Source organism: Rhinolophus ferrumequinum, chromosome 21, assembly GCF_004115265.2.
Source record: "Rhinolophus ferrumequinum isolate MPI-CBG mRhiFer1 chromosome 21, mRhiFer1_v1.p, whole genome shotgun sequence".
In the NCBI taxonomy this organism is placed as follows: Eukaryota; Metazoa; Chordata; class Mammalia; order Chiroptera; family Rhinolophidae; genus Rhinolophus; species Rhinolophus ferrumequinum.
Window position 1 is genome coordinate 23,387,226 of NC_046304.1, and position 19,498 is coordinate 23,406,723.

General features: G+C 47.6%; 2 protein-coding genes across 2 annotated transcripts; both read right to left on the minus strand.

The window, feature by feature from the left end:
• Positions 1-9,581: 9,581 nt before the first annotated feature.
• On the minus strand, positions 9,582-13,626 carry CCL16 (C-C motif chemokine ligand 16). The gene is made up of 3 exons (XM_033091762.1): positions 12,061-13,626; positions 10,681-10,801; positions 9,582-10,268 (listed from the first exon to the last, which is right to left on the minus strand). The coding sequence occupies exons 1-3, from the start codon at positions 12,134-12,136 to the stop codon at positions 10,136-10,138; spliced, it is 330 nt and encodes a 109-aa protein (XP_032947653.1). The 5' UTR covers positions 12,137-13,626; the 3' UTR covers positions 9,582-10,135.
• A 220-nt stretch (positions 13,627-13,846) lies between these two features.
• LOC117014039 (C-C motif chemokine 14-like) lies at positions 13,847-16,837 on the minus strand. Its single transcript, XM_033091763.1, has 3 exons — positions 16,633-16,837; positions 14,760-14,874; positions 13,847-14,312 (listed from the first exon to the last, which is right to left on the minus strand). Exons 1-3 carry the CDS (start codon positions 16,715-16,717, stop codon positions 14,225-14,227), a joined length of 288 nt encoding a protein of 95 aa, XP_032947654.1. The 5' UTR covers positions 16,718-16,837; the 3' UTR covers positions 13,847-14,224.
• Between the last annotated feature and the right edge of the window lie 2,661 nt (positions 16,838-19,498).

Sequence of the window (19,498 nt, forward strand, 5' to 3'; positions counted from 1 at the left end):
GGCTTCAGGTGACCCCATACCAGTGGCTGCCAAGTGGGTTGCTTAAAAAGGATGGAAGGTCTAACTAGTACTTTGTTTTGCACACCTGAAACTAATAGAAAAAAAAAAAGATGGAGGACGTAGTGAGACTCAGGTCAGTGAGAAGTGGGTTGGGTGGAGGCAGCAAGTGGGGGACCAGGGGCCCTGGCCACACCCAGAGAACACACCACAAACTTCCCCAGCTGTGGCACGGTGGCAGTTCAGAGGCTAGGTGAGATGAGCCACACCTGAACATGACATGACCTGAAGCCAGCGGGAGGGGAGCCCTCTCACCCTAGCCTGGACCACAAGGCTGCTTAAGTGCTGTCTGCATCCTGAAGCCATTTTGGGAGGTAAGAAACAGCCCTGACAGGGAGTCTAAACTTCACATTGGCCGTGAATATTTACCCGAGGCACTACTGCTTTATTTCAGAGGAGATTGTTTCCCAGTGTTTCTTCCACCATTGGTGGGAATGGATATTGCAGTATGAGACCAGTTACTGAAAATAAAGAGAACTTTTTTTTTGTATATCTAAGTTGTAACTTGTACGTTTTTGACACTGCCATGTGATTAATGCTGAAGAACCACCCACATCGTTACTTATACATACAAACCTCCAGCCACAAAACCACCCGCTTATATTGCAGTCACACTAGCCTAAGTGCTGCAGACACTCAGACCACCAGCATTTCTCTCTTCAAAGCTTTGTCAGTGCTTCTGAAAACAGGAGGGAAGCCTGACAGCTGGGAACCCTCCCTTTTTTGTCACGCAGCTGTCCTTTGATGGCTTCAACTCTTTAATGAGACCAGGCTGGAGATTCTCAGAAAGTAGGATGGGGAACTGTTTTATTAAAGAAAAAAGGAAGAGAGGGGAAGAGAAAGGAAAGGAAGGGAAGGGAAAACGAAATGGAAAACACAGGGGCTGAAGCTGACTCACAGTGAGGTGGGGCTGGACCCAGGCTGATGGGGTATCAGGCTCGATTTTCTGCTCACTGTTCTGTAGAACATGTCTTCCTCTCCCCCGACCCCTTTCTGTTACATGGGACATAATGTTAGATGATACTTACCTCAAGGCTTGTTGGGAAGATTGAGATGATAAGGACTTTAACAGTCCTGGCACATTGTAAGTACTCAGTACGAAATAGCTGTTATTATTTTGATTATTCTCTCTTTGTTTTTGGTTTCTCTTTTTTTCAAATCTCTCTCTTTCTCCACTTTTTCCATCAGTGAAAAGGTGAATGATAGTACAATTACGAATCTCTACTGTGAGGAAATGGGAACATTCCAGGTGGGAGTGAGGGGCTGGCCATAGGGATTGTCATGACCCCACATTTTGGGCAGCCAAGGCAAAGCAGTGTGGACTTTCTACCTCCCTCACCTCCTGCTCCTGAAAACCGGCTCCACCACTTACTAGCTGTCTAACCTTGAGCAAATAAATGGCTGAATGTGTTTTGAGCCTGTTTCCTTGTTGGTCACATGAGGGTGATAGTATGCCTGACATAATGTGGCTGGGATAATTAATTGGCATCCTCTATGTCCCGGGCCAGTAGAGCGCTTGCTTGGCACACGGCCAGCATCAGCACGTGCAGCTGCTTACATTGAAATGATGGAGCTCGACGGGTTCGGCCAACGACCCGGGAGTCATCCTGGACTTTTCTTTCTCTGTCTCACACCTTTCCTAGATTGGGATCCCCGAGCAGCAGATCACGAGATAAAGATTTGAGTACAAGTAGTTTATTGGCAGGCGATCCCTGGAAGTTCCAGTAGGGACAGCGAGGAATGAAACAGAAAAGGGAAGGAAGCCACCGCAGCGTTCTTTAGGGAGCCGATCGCCATGTATGGGACAAGCCTGCTGCAGCCTCAGAGCAGTGCCCTGTCTCCCCCCACCCCAGGGGCCAGAAGCTGAGTGATTTGCCCACCGATGCTTGTAGGATTCTAGAGCTTGACTGGAGAGGAAAAGCTGCCTCATCAGGCCCCTCCTTCCGCCAGCTGCCAGGGCCTCTGTCATGCCGGAAGACAAGAAATAAGGCGAGAAAGGAAGCCTGTGGGCACCCTGCCAGTCCTGTGGCCAAGAGGATTGGCTGCTCTCCAAGCCCAGGAGGGAGGCGGCTAGAGGTCCCTCTGTTGTTCCACTTCAGGATTGGGTTAAGGCATTCTGTGGTCAGATCAGAGTCATATGAAAACCACAGTGGAAAAGTGGTTTTGTTGTTCCATATCTACTCTTGTCAGCTCCAAGTACAGCTGCATCTCCGTCCTCTTGGCGGTGCCAAGGCCACCATTCACTTTGCTGCTGGTCAGGCCTGTGGTTCTGGCCTCCTTCTCTCATGAGGATCCTCCTACCTCCACCTGGGCATCGGAGGAAGGGCTTTCTAATTTTTGGTTGAAAGAGGCAGAAATCTAATTTAAATTAGCTTAATCAAAAAGAAAACGTAATGACTCATGTGACTGGAAAGTGTAACAAGTTCCAGGCTTGCTTCAAGTCTGGCTTGATCCAGAGGCTCAAACAACGTCATCAGAGGTTTCTTGTACTCCACTTTAAATCTCTGCTCCTTGAGTATGTTGCTCAATTTTCTCCTAAAAACAAGCTTCCTTTATTCAGAAGTGGGAGAAAGGGACAAAGCTGTAGGTTGGTCGAATCTTTCATCATTGTAGCTCAGCTAACCCCAGTAAAGAGCAAGCTTTTTGCTCTAAGTGTTCATTACCACCCTTAGAGAGGTACTTGGTCGGGCCCTTGGTTGGGGCTTTATGGGTTGTGTATCCACTTCTTGGTCCAGTCTCTACAGTTAGGTGAGGGAGTGGCCCTGGAGACAGACGATGCCATCAGGACCATGCTGTGGTCAGAACAAAGCTGTGCATGTTCGCTGTGACGGGCGAATGTGGGTAGGGCGCCCTCTCCTGACTCCTTATTTCCCATAACACTGCCAACAAGAGTGTAAGGACATATCAGACTACCCTGAAAAATTTGGGGAGATGTGGGCTGGTTTATACTGCAGCAATGCAAATAACCTAGAATGAAATACGAGGAATGACAATTAAGTTGGTGAACTTGTATTACCGGGGAGTGGGCCTTCCTCGGCGTGGTGTCCACATTCTTGGTGTCTTGAGCAAAAAATTGAATGAGATACAGAAATAAAGTGGTGAAAGAGCAGTTTATTAGAAGAAAGAGTACACTTCGAAGAGGTTGAAGCGGGCCGAAGCAGTAGAGGGTGGCTCAAGGGCTCATTATGAAAAGCAAAAGTACACTCCGAAGGGTTTGGTGTGGGCCTGAGCAAAGGCAAGACTCTGGAGGCTCAAAGAGCTCGGACTGGGGAGGACTTGGAGGTTTTATCCTTTTTTTCTCTAGAATGGGCTGTTCCTTTCTGGGCTTGGGACCACTTGATTGACACCTGTGATTGACAAGAGGCTATTACCTCATCTTTTTAAACTGTGCATGTTCCTTCCCAGAATTCAGTCTGTTATAATATTAATGAACTTCCGGGCATATGCATGATATTATAATGATGGTATAATGAGGCCCAGGTGAAATGAAGGTCGCTGTGGCCTTCACTGAGCAGGTGTGAGTGAGCAATTTAATCCAGCCGGGTATTTTGTACCCGTTTGTTTCCTCATGGGGTAGATAATTATAGTGAGAGGGGAAGTTTGGGGTGGAGAGGGGAGGTCTTTTGGGCAGTCGCATTCTGTGGGTGATGGACGTGCGGGAATGCAGAGACCTGATACCTGTCTCTAACTGCCTGCCTGGTTTTCCGCTTGAGAGACGCGATCCCCATAAAATCTCTAGGGGAAGTTGAGGGACAGGAGGTCTTTTCTTCTGTATCTGCTTCCTGCTGGGCAGAGGTGTAGAGCTGTCCCTACCTATTGGGGGATTCATGGAACTGTCGCCCTATCTGATCTCAGATGAGAGGAAGGGGTCTCAAGACCTGCCTGGAAGACCGTGTTGACTTCTTTGGTTGGGACTGGTAATCTCGCTGGGGTATCATCTGGCCCCTGAATGAGGAAAAATAGATTTTGGTTAAACAGAGTCAAAATGTGGGCCCAAGAAGCAAGACCCAAAGCCATCCACGCAAGGTGGCTGTGTGATCGAAATTCTGTTTAGTTTCTTAGAGCCTGTGGTCTTTTCCTCTGGTTAATCCAGTCATTTAGGTGGCGGTGTTCACCCAGGAGCTGGGCCTGGAATGGCCTAGAGCAGGGGGCAGGGGACGTCCTATGATTCAGGCTAGAAACGATCTTCTGTTTAAGATTAAAAAGCTGATTTGAAAGGTGATTAACATCAGGAACCAGGGAGCTAAGAAACTGAGGGAAAGGAAACTTAGGAAAGGGAAACTTAAAATCCCTATAGGAAAGAAAACTTAAAGGTTTTTCAGTGGGGGGCTACTTGTTGGCCCGTATCAATTGCAACACTCGCTAACTTTTTTGGATATCAGAGGGATTGTTCATTATGAATTTGTACCAACTGGACAAACAGTTAACCAAGTTTACTATTTGGAAGCGCTGAAAAGGCTGCATGAAAACGTTAGATGACCTGAACTTTTTGCCAACAATTCATGGCTCTTGCATCACGACAATGCACCAGCTCACAGGGCACTGTCTATGAGGGAGTTTTTAGCCAGTAAACAAATAACTATTGGAACACCCTCTCTATTCACCTGATCTGGCCCCCAATGACTCCTTTCTTTACCCGAAGATAAAGGAGATATTGAAAGGAAGACGTTTTGATGACATTCAGGACATCAAGGGTAATACGACGGCAGCTCTGATGGCCATTCCAGAAAAAGAGTTCCAAAATTGCTTTGAAGGATGGACTAGGTGCTGGTGTCGGTGCATAGCTTCCCAAGGGGAGTACTTCGAAGGTGACTGTAGTGATACGCAACAATGAGGTACGTAGCACTTTTTCTAGGATGAGTTCAAGAACTTAATTGTCAGACCTTGTATTAGATATCTTCTGGTTTCCCTGTCACTTGGAGTTTCTTTCTGCTGATCAATCTCCTTCCATGTTTCCTGATTTTTTTCTCTTGTTCTCCAGCCATCTCTCCTCTTTTCTCTGCTTTCCTTTCTCTCAACTTCCTGTCCAGTTTGTATGCCGAATAGTTTAGCTTTTTGCTTTTGTTTCTTTTCTCCCTTCCAACCCATGTCTTAAATTCCCATGTTCCATTCACTCTTTAATTGACTTTTCAAGGTATTTTCCTAAACAAAAGCAATTCCTTTTTGAAGAACAACTTTGGTGCCAGCTGGTAGGGTAATTGGCGTTTTCATCTAACTATATCACCTTCAGATGAGGTCAGCCCTGGGCCAGAAACTGGATCAATGGGAATTCTGTGGGCAGACTTATTGTGATTTAATGGACTTCACTGGGGAGCAGGGGCTGGCTGCATTTTAATTTTTTATTATGTGTCGAAACTATAGCAGCTCCAGATAGGGGAATTGGCAGAATTTCATCACTGCTTGTATCCAAATTGAAGATCTTTTTGTCAGATAACAGATAATGTGCTATTGGTGCAACTGGAGTTTAAATTCTACCCATCTTGATGGTGAAGGTTATTACATTTCTCAACACCTGAATGATCAGCAAATGTAATTTGGAGATGACACCATGACAGATTTTGTTTATGTTTTCATTATAGACATAGCCCCTGTGGAGATTCAAAGTCACAGCCAAATACGTAATATGGTATGAGGGGCAATGAGACACACCCTGCCCTGCCCCACTCAGCTAGACTTGCTGATTTCCACCTGTAGGCGCAGTTGCTCTGTGCTGAACAAGTCAAGGCTGACTTGAGGTTACCTAGGGGCTAAGAGGCCTTTTTAAAGTTAGATCCTGGATGCGGGGCCCTATCACTGGTCCCTGGGCCCCAAGTCACACGGCTCACTCCCAGGTACATGGTGTCACATTTGGCACATAAAAGGGGCTCAATAAATAGCAATGATTACTATGCCCTGTGTCTTCCTTCTTCTTGTCATGGGTTCCAGTTAAAAGGACATGGCTCCTACTTTGACTTTGGTTTTGAGTTCCTGTTACTTGTTCTCCAGTGTTCTGGGAGGACCGAGATCCTGTCTTGCCCTGAATTCCAAGCCTGAGTCTTTCCCCAGTGTCTCTCCATCCATCTACCAAGGGTGGGTACCATTTTGCAGGACTGGGCTTCTGTTCTCATTTCAGTTATAAGATCCTACTCACTGAGTGGTCCCCAAAACTTTCTTAAAGACCAAGAACTGGTCTTGCTCTTGACACTGCTTTCCAGGAGCTTGGACCCCAGACTCTGAGTGTCTCCCTCTGTCTACCCCCTTCCCTGCCCAGGCAAGTGTGCCTGGTATTGTTGGTCTGTCTGTCTGGGTATCGCCTGCCCAGAAATTCTGTGGGGCTGTGCTCAGCTGGCCCCCGGGGCTCGCTGTTTGACTGAACAAAGACTCAGCCCTGTCAATCCCTAGGCAGCATCCTTTGGTAGCCCAACAATGCTCTACCTTTGGCCTGAGGCAGGGCCTGGTCCCAGTGCCTGTCTCATCTCGTAGGGCAGGGGATGTAGGGTGTGGTGGGGAGGACTCGGTCTCTGGCCTTCCTCATACTTATCTGCCTGAGAATTGGCAGAGAACCATCAGCTGTCCACTCGTTTGTAATTCCTATCAGTCCCCTCCTCCTCTTTGGTGAAGTCATTGAAAACTCTTGATAATAACAATAACTCAAATAATTGTTAGTCAAAACCATCACTGATATTTATTGAGCTTTAATTTCCTCGGTGGCAGGCACTAAGCTAAGTGCTTTAAATGCATTGTCTCATTTAATTCCCACAGCAGCTGTATGGTTCTGGTACAATTACTGGTTCCATTTTATAGGCAAGGACAGTAGGACACAGTGAGGTTAGTCACATTGCCTGACATCATGTAGAGCTGGGGTTATGATAACATGTCGTGTGCCAGGTGTACTTTATCTTATTGAAGCTTCACACCAACTCTCCTGAGAAAGGTATTATTCTTCTTCTTCTACAGAAGTTGTCACACGGGGCGGCCTGCGGGGTCTCTGCTCCCGGTCCCCACATAAGAACGCAGGACGTGGTGAGGCCAAAAAGGAACACCCACGGAGCCACAGGTAGGGGAGTCATACCACTATAGTCTCACTGGAGGCTGGGTTCACACGACGTGCGACCTGCTGTCCGCTTTTCTGCCAACCTATGGACAACTCTGCTCGACTCGACTCCCCAACATAGCTGCGGCAGTTATATCAGTGGCCAATGGCTCAATGGTTACAGCTGATGGCCGACTAGCCACAGCTGACGGCCATCTACTACCCGAGCCAGCACCTTTCCACATGAGGCTGAGAGCCTGGAAACTGCTCTCTGGGGCTCTGTCCCCACCCACACATGTGGTGGCTTAAAAGCGTGTCTCAAGTTCTTTAATGTTTCTCCCATTAAGAGGTGGACAGTATGCCCTGTCTTTGGACTGGGGAGATCTTTATGACTGTCTCAACAGATAGCTTGTGGAATGAATAGAGGTTAGATTAGAAAACGTTGTGCAGCTTCTTGCTGCTCTTTTCAAGATACTTTCTCTGGGAGCCTTTGAAGTGTAGCTACCCTGAGGCTGCCATGCTGGAGAGACCATGTGGATGGATGGATAGATAGGTAGATAGATAGGGTGGGGACAGAGTCCCAGAGAGCAGTTTCCAGGCTCTCAGCCTCACGTGGAAAGGTGCTGGCTCGGGTTGTAGATGGCAGTCAGCTGTGGCTAGTTGGCCATCAACTGTAACCAGTTAGCCAATTAGCCACTGATATAACTGCCGCGGCTGCATTGGTTGGGCAGTTGGTTGATTGGCAGGCAGAGAAGTGGACGGCCGTTTGCGGATCATGTGGATCCAGCCTCCAATGAGACTATAGTGGTATGACTCCCCTACCTATGGCTCTGTGGGTGTTCCTTTTTGGTTTAGCCATATCCTGCATTCTTATGTGGGGAGCGGGAGCTGAGACCCCGCAGGCCGCCTTGCATGACAGATAGATGATAGAGAACATGAATGAATGAATCTGATTGCAACCACATGAGAGACCCCAAATCATAGCCTTCCTGCCAAGCCTTTCCTGATTTCCTGTGTTTCTCTGATCCAAATTTCATCTCTTGGAGATCAAGTCCCATTCCTGTACTTCTGATTCCAGCATAGATTGATCAGGCATCCCTTATTTTACTTGTGGTGACATTTTCTTTCAGGACTTTAAAGATGTTGTTCCATTGTGATCTCTCTGGTTTCTGGTCAGAGTCTCAGGCCCTTACTGCCTAGACAAGGGGGTGATTGATGAGGCATGGGACAAGTGAAAGTGCTTTTGGCATAAGTGACAGAAACCAAGATCTGCTAACTCTGGCTCACGTAAACAAAAGGGGGATACCCAGATGTTCATGGATAGATTAATAGAAAAACAAAATGTGGTACAATGGAATGTTATTCAGCTGTAAGGGAGTTTTGACTCATGATACAACATGGGTAAACCTTAAAGACATTACGCTAAGTGAAATAAGGCAGTCACAAAAGGACAAATGCTGTATGATTCCACTTATATTAGGTACCTAGAGTAGTCATATCCAAAGAGATAGAAAATGGAATAGCAGTTACTACGGGCTGGGGAAGGGAGGAATAGGAATATTATTTAATGGGTATAGAGTTTTAGTTTGGGATGATGAAAAAGTTCTGGAGATGGATAGTGGTGATGGTCACCCAACAGTGTGAAAGTACTTAATGCCACTGAATTGTACACTTAAAAATGCTAAATGCCACCGTGGCCTTTCGGGAATTATAAAAAATAAAAAATAGAATAATGGGAAGAATGCTGGGTCATCTCCTGGAACTGAAAGACTAGCTAAACCTCCAAACCTCAAGTGGGGACAGGAAACGGGGCAGCTCCAGGGACTTTAGTGCAAGAGTTTGTAGACTTCTTTCCTTGGGAAACTGCTCCAACAACAACCAGCAACCAGTTTCTCTGGTCTAAATGCCATCTCTGAGAAAGACTCTGATTGGCCAGCTATGGTCAGGTGGCCATCAGGGTACTTTAGCTTCAGTCTGAATCCAAGTCATTGAACGGCTTGGGTGGTTTTCGGAATGATCACGTCTCCAAATTTATTTGTTTCTCTTAATTATATAACTTTAATTGCCTGATTTTTGCTTTGCCTTCACCACAGCATTTTGGGGGAATGTTGAATTTTGTTCTGAGTCAGCTTCCTGCTGTTGAGCTGGAGGCTGAGGGGTAATGAGAAGGGGAGATTGAGTATGTATGTCTAGCCTTGGTGCCATGTAAACTCTCCAGCCCCCAACTTTGACAAAATTCTCAGGTGAATGTTGAGAAGAAGCCCCTGTAAAAACTGAGATTAAGTTTCTTCCCCCTTAGCAGGAAGGAGGCAGGAAGTTAGGAATCAAGTTGGCATAAAGGAAATTTTCTTTATTCAATGGTTGAGTTTTGGACCAAGATTTTTACCCCCAACCTAGTCCAATGTCCTTTCCCTGCCCTGAAAAGTTTAGTATAGCAACTAGAGCGCTCACCTCTTCTTTTGTGTTTGAACTCTTTGGGGATGTTCAATGCCACTTAGGTTGGGGGTGAGGTGGGGGTTGGGGAGACCAAATCTTGGAGGGGGTGGAGGTGGGGATCTAGCAAAGCCTCAGGCAAAAGGGACAAAAATCATTAGCATATGAACTTTCCCACCCTGGTCTGCTAAGAAAAAGTTATGTTTTAAGAGAAAAGAATAATAGAAGAAAACGATCTAGAAAAAGGATAAAGATGGACAGGACAAGCCAGGAGTTCTGTGGGGCTCTTAATGAATCAGAGATCAGAGATGGCTGGACCTAGTTATGTAGATGGCTGGTGGACTGGTGTGAGGGGAGGAATTGAAAGCAGAGCAAGGAGAAGGGTATGAAAGATGTTTTTCTGTGTACTAAGAATGTAGGTCTGGTCACCTCCCTTAACGGGCATTTCCTCCAGAGATTGAAAACATGAAATAACTTTTAGTTTTTGGATCACTGGCTTGTTTCTCTGAATGTGACCGTCACTCATTCACAAGGCTGCCTGCGTTTTCGTAGGGTTACACTTTTCTTTCCTGAACCTGGGCTTCTCCTGAGGCCCAATCGTCGTGGGGAGTTGAGGAGCTGGGTTTGGCCTTTCTATGATCTAATAGATTTAAACTGGGCCACGTTCCTGGGGGGTAGCAAAGGTAGGCTGGGATCTTCGAGGAAATCTTGGACCCATTTCTTTTCGGGATCGACGCAGATCTCTCGATTCTTTTTGGTGACGAGGCTGTGGAGGCAGAGTTAGAGTGTCATGGGCCATGGAGGAGAATGGGGGTGCAGTCCACACCCCCCACTTCTAGCTCACCTGGGGCTTACCTAGGCCTCCTCCATCTTGGTCTCTTCAGAGGGTACCCTCTCCGGCCTCTCGACCTCATCCACCCTTCTTTTGGCCTCTTCCCCACTCAGCCTAGACCCTCAGGCTTGCGTTTCATTATGCCCACCATTTATGGGGCAACAGAGCTATAAGTAGCAAAATCAGGAATTAAACCCAGGCCTGTCCTGTGAGATTCAAAGCTGAAGCCTTTAATCACTAACTACTCTCCTGCGTCCAGCACGGAGACTTCTTGGTCGTGTGCATCCCATTCTGGTCCAAGATTCCCCTTCCTTCTCCACAGAAATACCTGGAGGGAAGTGCTTACATGATGGCTGGCAGGTAACAGTTGAGGGCCTTTCTGTGGCCCACCACCAGTTTCCTTGGTAATACTCTCTCACGATACTTCAGGCAGCAGGTGGATGGAACGTTCACTGACTCAGGAATTTCTGAGGGAATCACATTGAAAGCTGAGCCAAGGAGGCAGAGAGGGAGCCCATGGCTGCCTACCTCCACCTCCCGTCCACTGCATCCCACTCTGCTGATGGCAAAACCATCTGTCAGCAGGGATTGATCACAGCTAGTGGCAGAGCTTGGAATATCTCTAGAGCACCATTTGGCTGATCCATGCTTTGGGTGAGCCATTTTCTCTTCCAGGAAGCCTGAACCCATTGCATTGCACAGGCCTGCTTGAACTTCCCAAAGGGTATTGTTGCCCTGCCCTCTCCCCCCGCCACCGCCTCCCCATGTGCACTTCTGCACAAAGTGCCATTCATGGCCTTGGTTCTCAAAGCAATGTTTACAAAGACCAGGGGTAGCCCGAGAGTGTGTAGGCACATTACATGGTATGCACAACCCTTGCTCCCCCGAATATTTATACAGGCAGAGTTGGGCCAGACAGCATGCCAAGTGTAGGCTTAGGGAGAAAAGAAGGACTGGGGCAGCTGAAGGTGGGTAGGTGGAGGGACTGAGTGTCTCAGTCCTTTCCCTGTCACCAGGTCTTCATAATTGATGGTAGGGGCAGGGGCAGGGGGTGGGCAAACCTTGCTCTCCATAGCTCCCAAGCATCCTGTAGCTCCAAAACCTTTTAACCCCTTTCCTCTTTTGCACAGACTTTACTTAGACCTAGGCTGCGGGATGAAGATGGGGGCTATGAAGCCCTAAACGGCCACTTAGGCACTGGGACTCCACTGGGACTCCTGTTTGCTTCCTCAGTCTCAGCAATCTGTGCCTGGCACTGGGAGGAAGGGGTGTCTAGGTTCAGACTCCTTATTCCCGGGCGTCGCCCCAAACATCACTTCAGCCTGCCTCCCCAATACCCTTTGTCCTGCTCTCCCAGACAGCAGCCTTTTCTCATCTACTAGCCTTGTCTGCCTCTTCACTGCATACGTTTATTATTGTCTCTTTTTTACTTCCTTGGCTTCTCCTCCTAAAGGCTTGACGTGACCTTGAAGTAACCTTACGTCAAAGTTACTGCTGACGTAACCTTGACTCAGCTTCCTGGAACTGCCCAACCCCCTGAAGGACCTGGACCACAGCCCAGCTCTACTTCCAAAGGGTAGAGTTTGAGGACAGCAGTCCCACATGCAGAGGGGGAGAGGGCCCCAGGGATGATGACAGACACCCAACAGCACTCTTGGTGTCACCTCGATGCCAGCTTTCCTGTTCCCCTTTCTCATTGCTGCCCTATAGGGACAGGTGGACTCACTTGACTGAAAAGCAGAAGTGGTGGTGAGGATGAGGGTAAGCGTGAGGAGAAAGAGGGCAGCCACAGAGAACTTCATCCTCGTGGTGGGGCCGTTCAGCTTCAGGGGAGAGCCGGGCAGGGATGTTCCGTCTTGCTGCTGGTTGTTCTGTCTCTGACCTCTCAGGTCTCTGGACTCTGACCACTTCAAAGCAAGTGGAGGAGGAGAAACAACAGGGCCTCCCTCGGTGTTTGTGGAAGGGAGGGAGATGGAGGGCGGGGTCTGGGGCAAAGGTGAATTCAGTAAGATTCAAATTCATGTGAAGGAAAGGACAGAGAGGGAGGAGGTGGCAAATGTGTGCCGTGTGCCAGCTACCTTGCATATCCTGTTTTACTTATTCCTCACAGTTTTGAAGTAGAGATTATTTCCGTTTTACAAATGAGCCCATTGAGGCTTCGAGAGGTTAAATTGTCCAGGGTCACATGGGTAGGAGGCAGATCGGCATTACTGAAAACCAGATCTGTGTGATTTCACCAGTTAACCTGCCACTATCTATATGTTGGGGAAGAAGGAAGGAGGGTCGAAGTGCCCGTTTCCCCAGGTGATCAGTTTTTGGGAGGGTGAACATAAAGCAGGATTAGAGAGCACAGACTGAGGCAAGGGTAGGGTTTAGTGGCCTCTGAAAATGATGTCCCCCCGACCCCCAGTCTAAGGACACATTACAAACTATGCTACTACTACTCCAACAAGAAAGACAATGTGCCTGGGCCTTGGGTTTCTGTTTTTTTGCCGAGGTGTTTGGCTAATTTGTCCGTATTCTCATTAATCTCTTTGGACCTTGGACCCTAAACCAGCTTTAGGTCTAGTTGGTTGATCCCTCCTGGGCGTCCTTAGTATCGGTTTGTCCAGCTTGCCGCCATGGCCAATCATGGCCAGCAGAGGGCGCTACAACAACATGAGTCTGACAACCTGCGTCTTGCTCGGCGAGTCCCAGCTTGGCCCTGTGGCTCTGGCTAAGGCTGCCCCTGTCCCTGCCTTCAGCGTCTTCTCTCTGCAGGTGCCCATTCCAGGAACCAGCTCCATGTTGAAGGCAGCATTCAGAGAAGAGATGGAAGATCTAGCGGATTTTGCTGTTGATGGACTGTGAGCTTTAGAGGGACGGGGGCGTGTTTCAGGCGATGAGAGTGGAGGGAGGCAGGGGCGGAACACGGAATGTGAAGATCTTTATGGGGCTTGCTGTTTGGCGTGACTGCTCACAAACAGGGTAAAACTTAGGCCTGGTGGGTCCAAGGCAGTTAGTGGTAGAGAAACTGGCTTTTCGTGAGGATAAGGAGGGTATGTATGTGGGAGACTCCCTTGACCTCTGTTTTTATGGAGGCAAGGAGATCTGAGGAAACCTGCTTGTACCTTTAGCATGCAGGCTCCCTCTTGGCCCTTGTCTGTGGAGGGCTGGGGGGGAGAGTGGCCGTTGCTCCTACCCTGGGCATGCTCTTACTCCAAGGATGTAGAGCTCCTCATTGATCCCTGAAGATGGGTCCGAGAGCCTTTGGGAGCAGCTGGGTGTTGTTCTTGGAGCATAAGCCTCCTCTTCATTCCTGTCTTATTCCATCCATCCATCCACCCATTTCCTGAGCACCTGATATGAAGCAGGCCTTGTGGGGGATACAAAAATGAGTCAAACCATATAGTTCAACCTAATATATGTAAGTGGACGGGGAAGAATAAAATAGGTCCATGAGTCATTCTTAAGCTTTATACTTGTAAAGCTTAAATTAGATAATGTACATAGAAGGCCCTGAAAAACTGGTGTCTGTTATTATTGCAGTTGTTTATTGTGCAAAGGTGGCCTTTTCCCTGAGTGTCTTTATCATATTCTGCTCAGCTTCCCACTACCCACATTGCAGGCCTGACCCATTTTTTGCACCAGCTTCTGGCCAAACTTCTGCAGAGCGAGGCTTGATGCTGAGGGCGCCACCCTGGGTTGGGCTCACCAGTGTCTCAGTTTACCGCCAATGGGTAAATTCAGTAGAAATGAATGAGGGCAGGGGGGCATGACTGGTCTTTAATTCAAGGCAGGGCAGCTTCCAAGAGGTAGCTGGGGCTGAGAGTTGTGGGGGGTGGGAGGGTGGCTTGGCCTCTTCTCTTTAAGATTCTGAGTTGTGCTCTTGTCCAGTATGTCTGGGTCCCTCAGAGCTCCTGCAGCTCCTTGATGTAGTCTTGGACCCAGGCTTCACTGGGGTTGGCACAGATGGAGTAGCCCTTTTTGGTGATGAAGCTATGGAGAAAGAGGGAGAAGGATACAAACCAGGGGTCCAGCCGCTGGCAAGCGAGAGCTTGTTTTCCTTTCCTCACAGTCCCTCACCTGACCTAGACTGGTTCTCCTTCCTTTGTTAGAGGCAGCCCAGGGCCATTCTCCTTTCTGAGACCTGCCCCTCAGGGCCCCTAGACTCTTCTAGTCTTGCTGTCCCCGTCCAAGAAGTACCCTTCTGCCTTCTGTTCCCTTCCCTTGAGGCCTCCCCAGCTGTAGGGCCAGCTTCTTCCTGGCTCCCGGCAGGCCCCAGATAGGCCAGAAGGCCCCCAGGTTGCTCCTCAGCTTCCTTTCCCTAAGTCTACACACCCAAGAGGCACCCTGGGGAGTCCCCATTCCGCATCCTCCCTGCCCACTTTTGCCCCAGGTCCTGCAGGCTCCATCTCCCCAGGGTGGTGTGTGGGTGCCACCTACACAACTCCAGGCTTGGAGCACTGGCTGCTGGTCTCATAATAATCTGTAATCCGTTGACGCGGGATTGTGTGGTTAACGTAGGTGAAGCAGCACTTTGTGGTGTGGTGAGGTCCTCCTGCGGAGAAAGCAAGGAGGGAAGCTGAGGTTGGGCCCTTTGTTCAGGACAATTCCTGCCGGCTGCTTCTGCGACCCGAGGGGTGGGAGAGGGCTAGCCCTGCAGAATTTGGAGAGAGAGCCATGGAAGAACTCAGTCCTCTCATCTCTCTTTCCATTCTATGACTCTGGGTCCTCTTGTCTTCTTCCTTCATCAGCAGTAACCCTGCTTCCCATTCTTCATCCCTCCTGGAAAGACTGGCTGATGACTCAGCTCCAGGACTGAAGGGCAGCCAAGCCCTGACCTTGTCAGCGAACACACGCGATCCCTGTGGGCACACTTGCAGAGACACTCCACATAGGAGGGATACTTGGAAGAATTCCCAGTAGGGATAGGGACATATACCATTTGGGAATGCAGACCCAGCCCCTCCAAGTCCCTCCAAGAGGGAAGGAGGCCCACACCAAGCCCCAAGGACAACGGCCGGGGAGTCAGGATACCCAGATTCTAACCCCACCTTGCGTTTGCTGCCTTTGTGCCCATCACCCCTGTCTTCCCTTCTGTCTCCTCATCTGCCAAGAAGTCTGTTGGAGTGGATTGGGGTTTTTTTATACTGAGTTTTCTGGGGCTCTGGGAGCTTCAGGGACTGTTTTGGAGGTACTGATACATTTGAGAGGGAGTCTTCGGTATAGGACCCCATTCAACCCTTTTTTTCTGCTTTACATATTGGATCTCGGTGTAAGCTTTTGCTTGAAGGAAAGGTTTCATGGTCTAAATTTTTTTTTTTAAATCACTGAATTAGGTGATATTTCACTTATTTTCTCATTCTGAAATTTTATGACTATATAGGAGGTACGAGGTGACAGCAAAGCCACACCAAACTTAAATGAAGACATAACAGGAAAGATGTTTTAGACCACGGGCTCTGTACAAACAAGCACCTGCTATGGTTACGGGTGGGGTGATTGGGACGTGCATGATGTCTGACCAACCTGGACAGTAATGCGAGTGGCCTCAGGGGTCACCGAGGGTAGCTGGATGCTGGGGTGGAAAGAGAAAGGCGTGGTCCTCTTATCTAGCACCATTCCAGGCAGTGTCCTCGCTCTGAAGAATGAATAAGGGGTGACCTGGTCCAGAGACCCAGTCCCACTGCATTCCTCTGAGCTGACCAATGACTTTTCAGAGAGGCAAATCAAACTGTCCAGATTCCCATTAACGTTAGACTAACTTTATTTCAACAACCTTCTGTGTTTCCCCTTAGTTTCCAAAAAGGACACGAGGTGAAATTGAAGGGTGAGGAATAGTTTGGTTTGTAAAGGCAGATCATCCTAAGAAATAAGCTGAAAAAAGGTGGCTTAGGTGCCCCCCTGCCCCCCCCCCCCGCCCCCCCACACACACTGTTGCATTTCCCCTCAGGCCATACCTTAGCAATGCTGCCTGTGTAGGGCTGACCCTGGAAGCAGGCAGGGCCCCGCATCTCAGGAGACAAATAGACAAAACACTGTTTCCCAGTCTCCCTTGGGATAATGTCCCCCAAATGAGGTGGGCCAGTTTTTTGCTTAATGGCAAAGAGAAATGAATTGAGGAAGTAGAAAAGCAAGCTGGCCTCACTCCATGGTGGGGAGGGGGACCGGTCCTAGGGAGGGTGGGGATGAAATCAGTTTAAGAAAACACCAGCGCTCCTCCTCGAGCCCCTCCTCCTCGTGTTCCCCGCAGCCTTATGGCTGCTTGTTTCCCCACAAGGACCAGGTTGGAAGGAAGTCAAGGCATTGCACTCACGTGGGTTAGGTTCACTTGTGGACCCTTGGGGGATGGTGATGATGATGACGAGGACGCAGGAGACGGCAGCCGTAGAGACCTTCATTCTTCTGTGGAGGGAGCTGCTGCAGGAGAGCTGGCCTGGTAGGCACTTCTGAGGCTCCCGGGCTGAGGCAGTGTAGAAAGATGATCCTTGAGGCGAAATATTTTTGTAAATAAGGGAACTAAAATGTCAAAGGGAAGTAGAAGGCAGTGGATGCCTCAGCGATTTCATATCCTGCATGTTTGTTGAGGGTGGAGTCAAAACTTGGGCAAGTTATGCATGTGCTCTGTGCCTCAGTTTCCTCAACTGCTGATACAAAGATGAAATGGGCTAATATTCATGAAGTATTTGGGACAGTGGCTAGCGTGTAATGCAACCAGGATATAATGTTTGCTACATAAATTATCTACTGAGTATTTCCTCACCCCAGAGTACGGTGAGGGGCTGGTGATGAGACTGGAAGCTGAAGGTTCTGCTTAAAAGTTCAAGTGAGGATTTCCTAGACCTGACATGGGGGTCTCAGGACCTTATCCTGTTACCCCAGTCCCCCCCTGGTCTCCAGACAAACAGATCCTGAGTCTTCAGCCCCGATAGGGCTTTGTTCTGACGCCTGGAAATGGACACGGGACACATCCCAGCCTTGAGATCTTTTGCTAAATCTGAGACATTGGCCCCCACCCCCTGTGCTCATAGTCTATGCCTAAGGAAGGGCTTATATCAAAGGGTTAAACTTATTCCCACTAGGGAGGGGAGGCAGTTTCCTCCCTGAGAGCCACCTCTGCAGACTCACACTCCCGACTCTGAGGCCTTCACCGTGCTCTTCTTGCGGGCACATGCCCCATTCTAGTTGCTGCTGTGGTTAGAGAGCTGATTATACATCCTCTCTCCTTGACTCTTCAAAGCAGGGAGCATCTGTTCTTTGCTTTTGCCCATTCACACAGAGCCTAGTGATTTACATAGCAGGTGATGTATAAATATGTGTTGTAGGAGAAGGGTGAATAAATAAATTGAGCTGGTCTAAGTATGTATATCTCACAGGAAATAGATGAATTCTCATGCTTAGGTGCCACGACACGAATTTATGAGGAATTTTCTGTATTTGGTGTCATCAATAATGACTCTATTTAAACGCCCAAAATCAAATGATAACAATTGTCATTAGGAACAATCTAAGGAAACAAGTTGTTTCTGAGAAAAATATGAGTTGGAAAGAAATACTGATTACTGTTTTATTTTTGTGGAGGCTAGCCTACCTGCCAAGTTGTTGCTAGGAGCTTTACAGGAAATTCCTTTATTTTTCCAAGCCGTTATTGAATTCCTGTCTACATTAGTCTGGATATGCTAATTGTTATAACAAACAACCTCTAAATCTCAGGGGATTAATTAAATATAGTTTATTTTTTTGCTCATGTCACAGTCCAGTGTGGGCCAGTAGTGAGATAAGGGTGTGTGTGTGTTGGGGAAGGCTGTTTCATGCACCCATTTGGGGACAAGCCTTCTTCTATCTTGTGATGCCACCATTTTCAACAGAAGTCCTCTAGGTTTCTTACCAAAGGGGAGAAGCAGAAAGAGATTGGGAATTTTCTATGGGCCAGTTCTCGAAATGGTATAAATTATTTTCACTTATATTCTATGGCCAAAGTGAAGTCACCTGGCTCCAACTTAATGACAAATGTATGAAAATATAGCTCATCTGGGTGCCCATAAGGAAAAGGGAATAGGGTGTAGTGACCACATCACTTCTTGGTCACAATATCAAATGCCAGGTCCTGGGCTAGCTTGGAAGGTGGAAATGAAGATGACCTTGTTCTTAGAGGACTCGTAGCTTAAAGACGGACTCAAAAAGGTAAATGAAAATTGCAATCCAGTGGGATGAATGGAATTTGGTAGCAACATAATTAATTAGAGACCTTAAATGTTCTTCTCTTGCCCACTGATGAGTATGCAGGGCCTCTTTAAAAAAATGTTAAAAATGTTTTTTTAAAGCAACAACTATACATTGATTTAAAAAATTTAATAATACAGAAAGGGTATATGGGACATAAACTTTTCTGAGTTCTTGTTTGCCTGAGAAGTCATTACTCATTCTCCACACTTGACTAGTATTTTTTGCTGGGTGTAGAATTCTATGTTGAGAGTATTGAGAATATTTTGGGGGCAACTTTTATTTGTGCTGATTTGGTATTTTCCTTTTTTTTAAGGAAAATTTGAGTACTTATTATTTATCCTTGTTTTTCCTCTTTTTAGAAGATTTTAGTATTATTTATCCTCGTTTTCTTCCTTATTGGCATGAAAAGGTGATCCAGGCTTACCTTATACTTTGCCTCCACTCTGGAATCAGCCATTTCTGTAATGAGTCCTCCTTCTTGTTAGTGGAGAATGGTTTTGAGAAACCAAGATCTGGGTGCTTAGGACACTCATGCTTTGGAAATGGCATTACTTTTAGGTCCGAGCTCTCAGTGGAGAGAACTAGGAACTAAATTGAGGCATATATGAATAAGTGTGTATATGTATAAATGTGTATCTATTGCTGGTATATCGATTTCAGACATTTAGAGCAATTTCTATATCATCTGTCTAGCTATATGAAAAACCAAAAGTTTATACCAATACATTCAATTCCAAATCAACACCACAGGGTTTATTTTTGTCTTTTCTTTCTATATGTTTTCCTCCCTACTCTCGCAGTGAGAAACCGGGCTCTCATTAATCTCAATGTGTTTACTTCTTTGCTCTATCCTCTGTATGTAACAAATCTTCTGGCCACACTGGCTATATTCTCAGTCCCAGCCCCACTGGCCTGAACCATGTGGGTCCAGCCCTGGTAGAGTCTTGGCCCACACC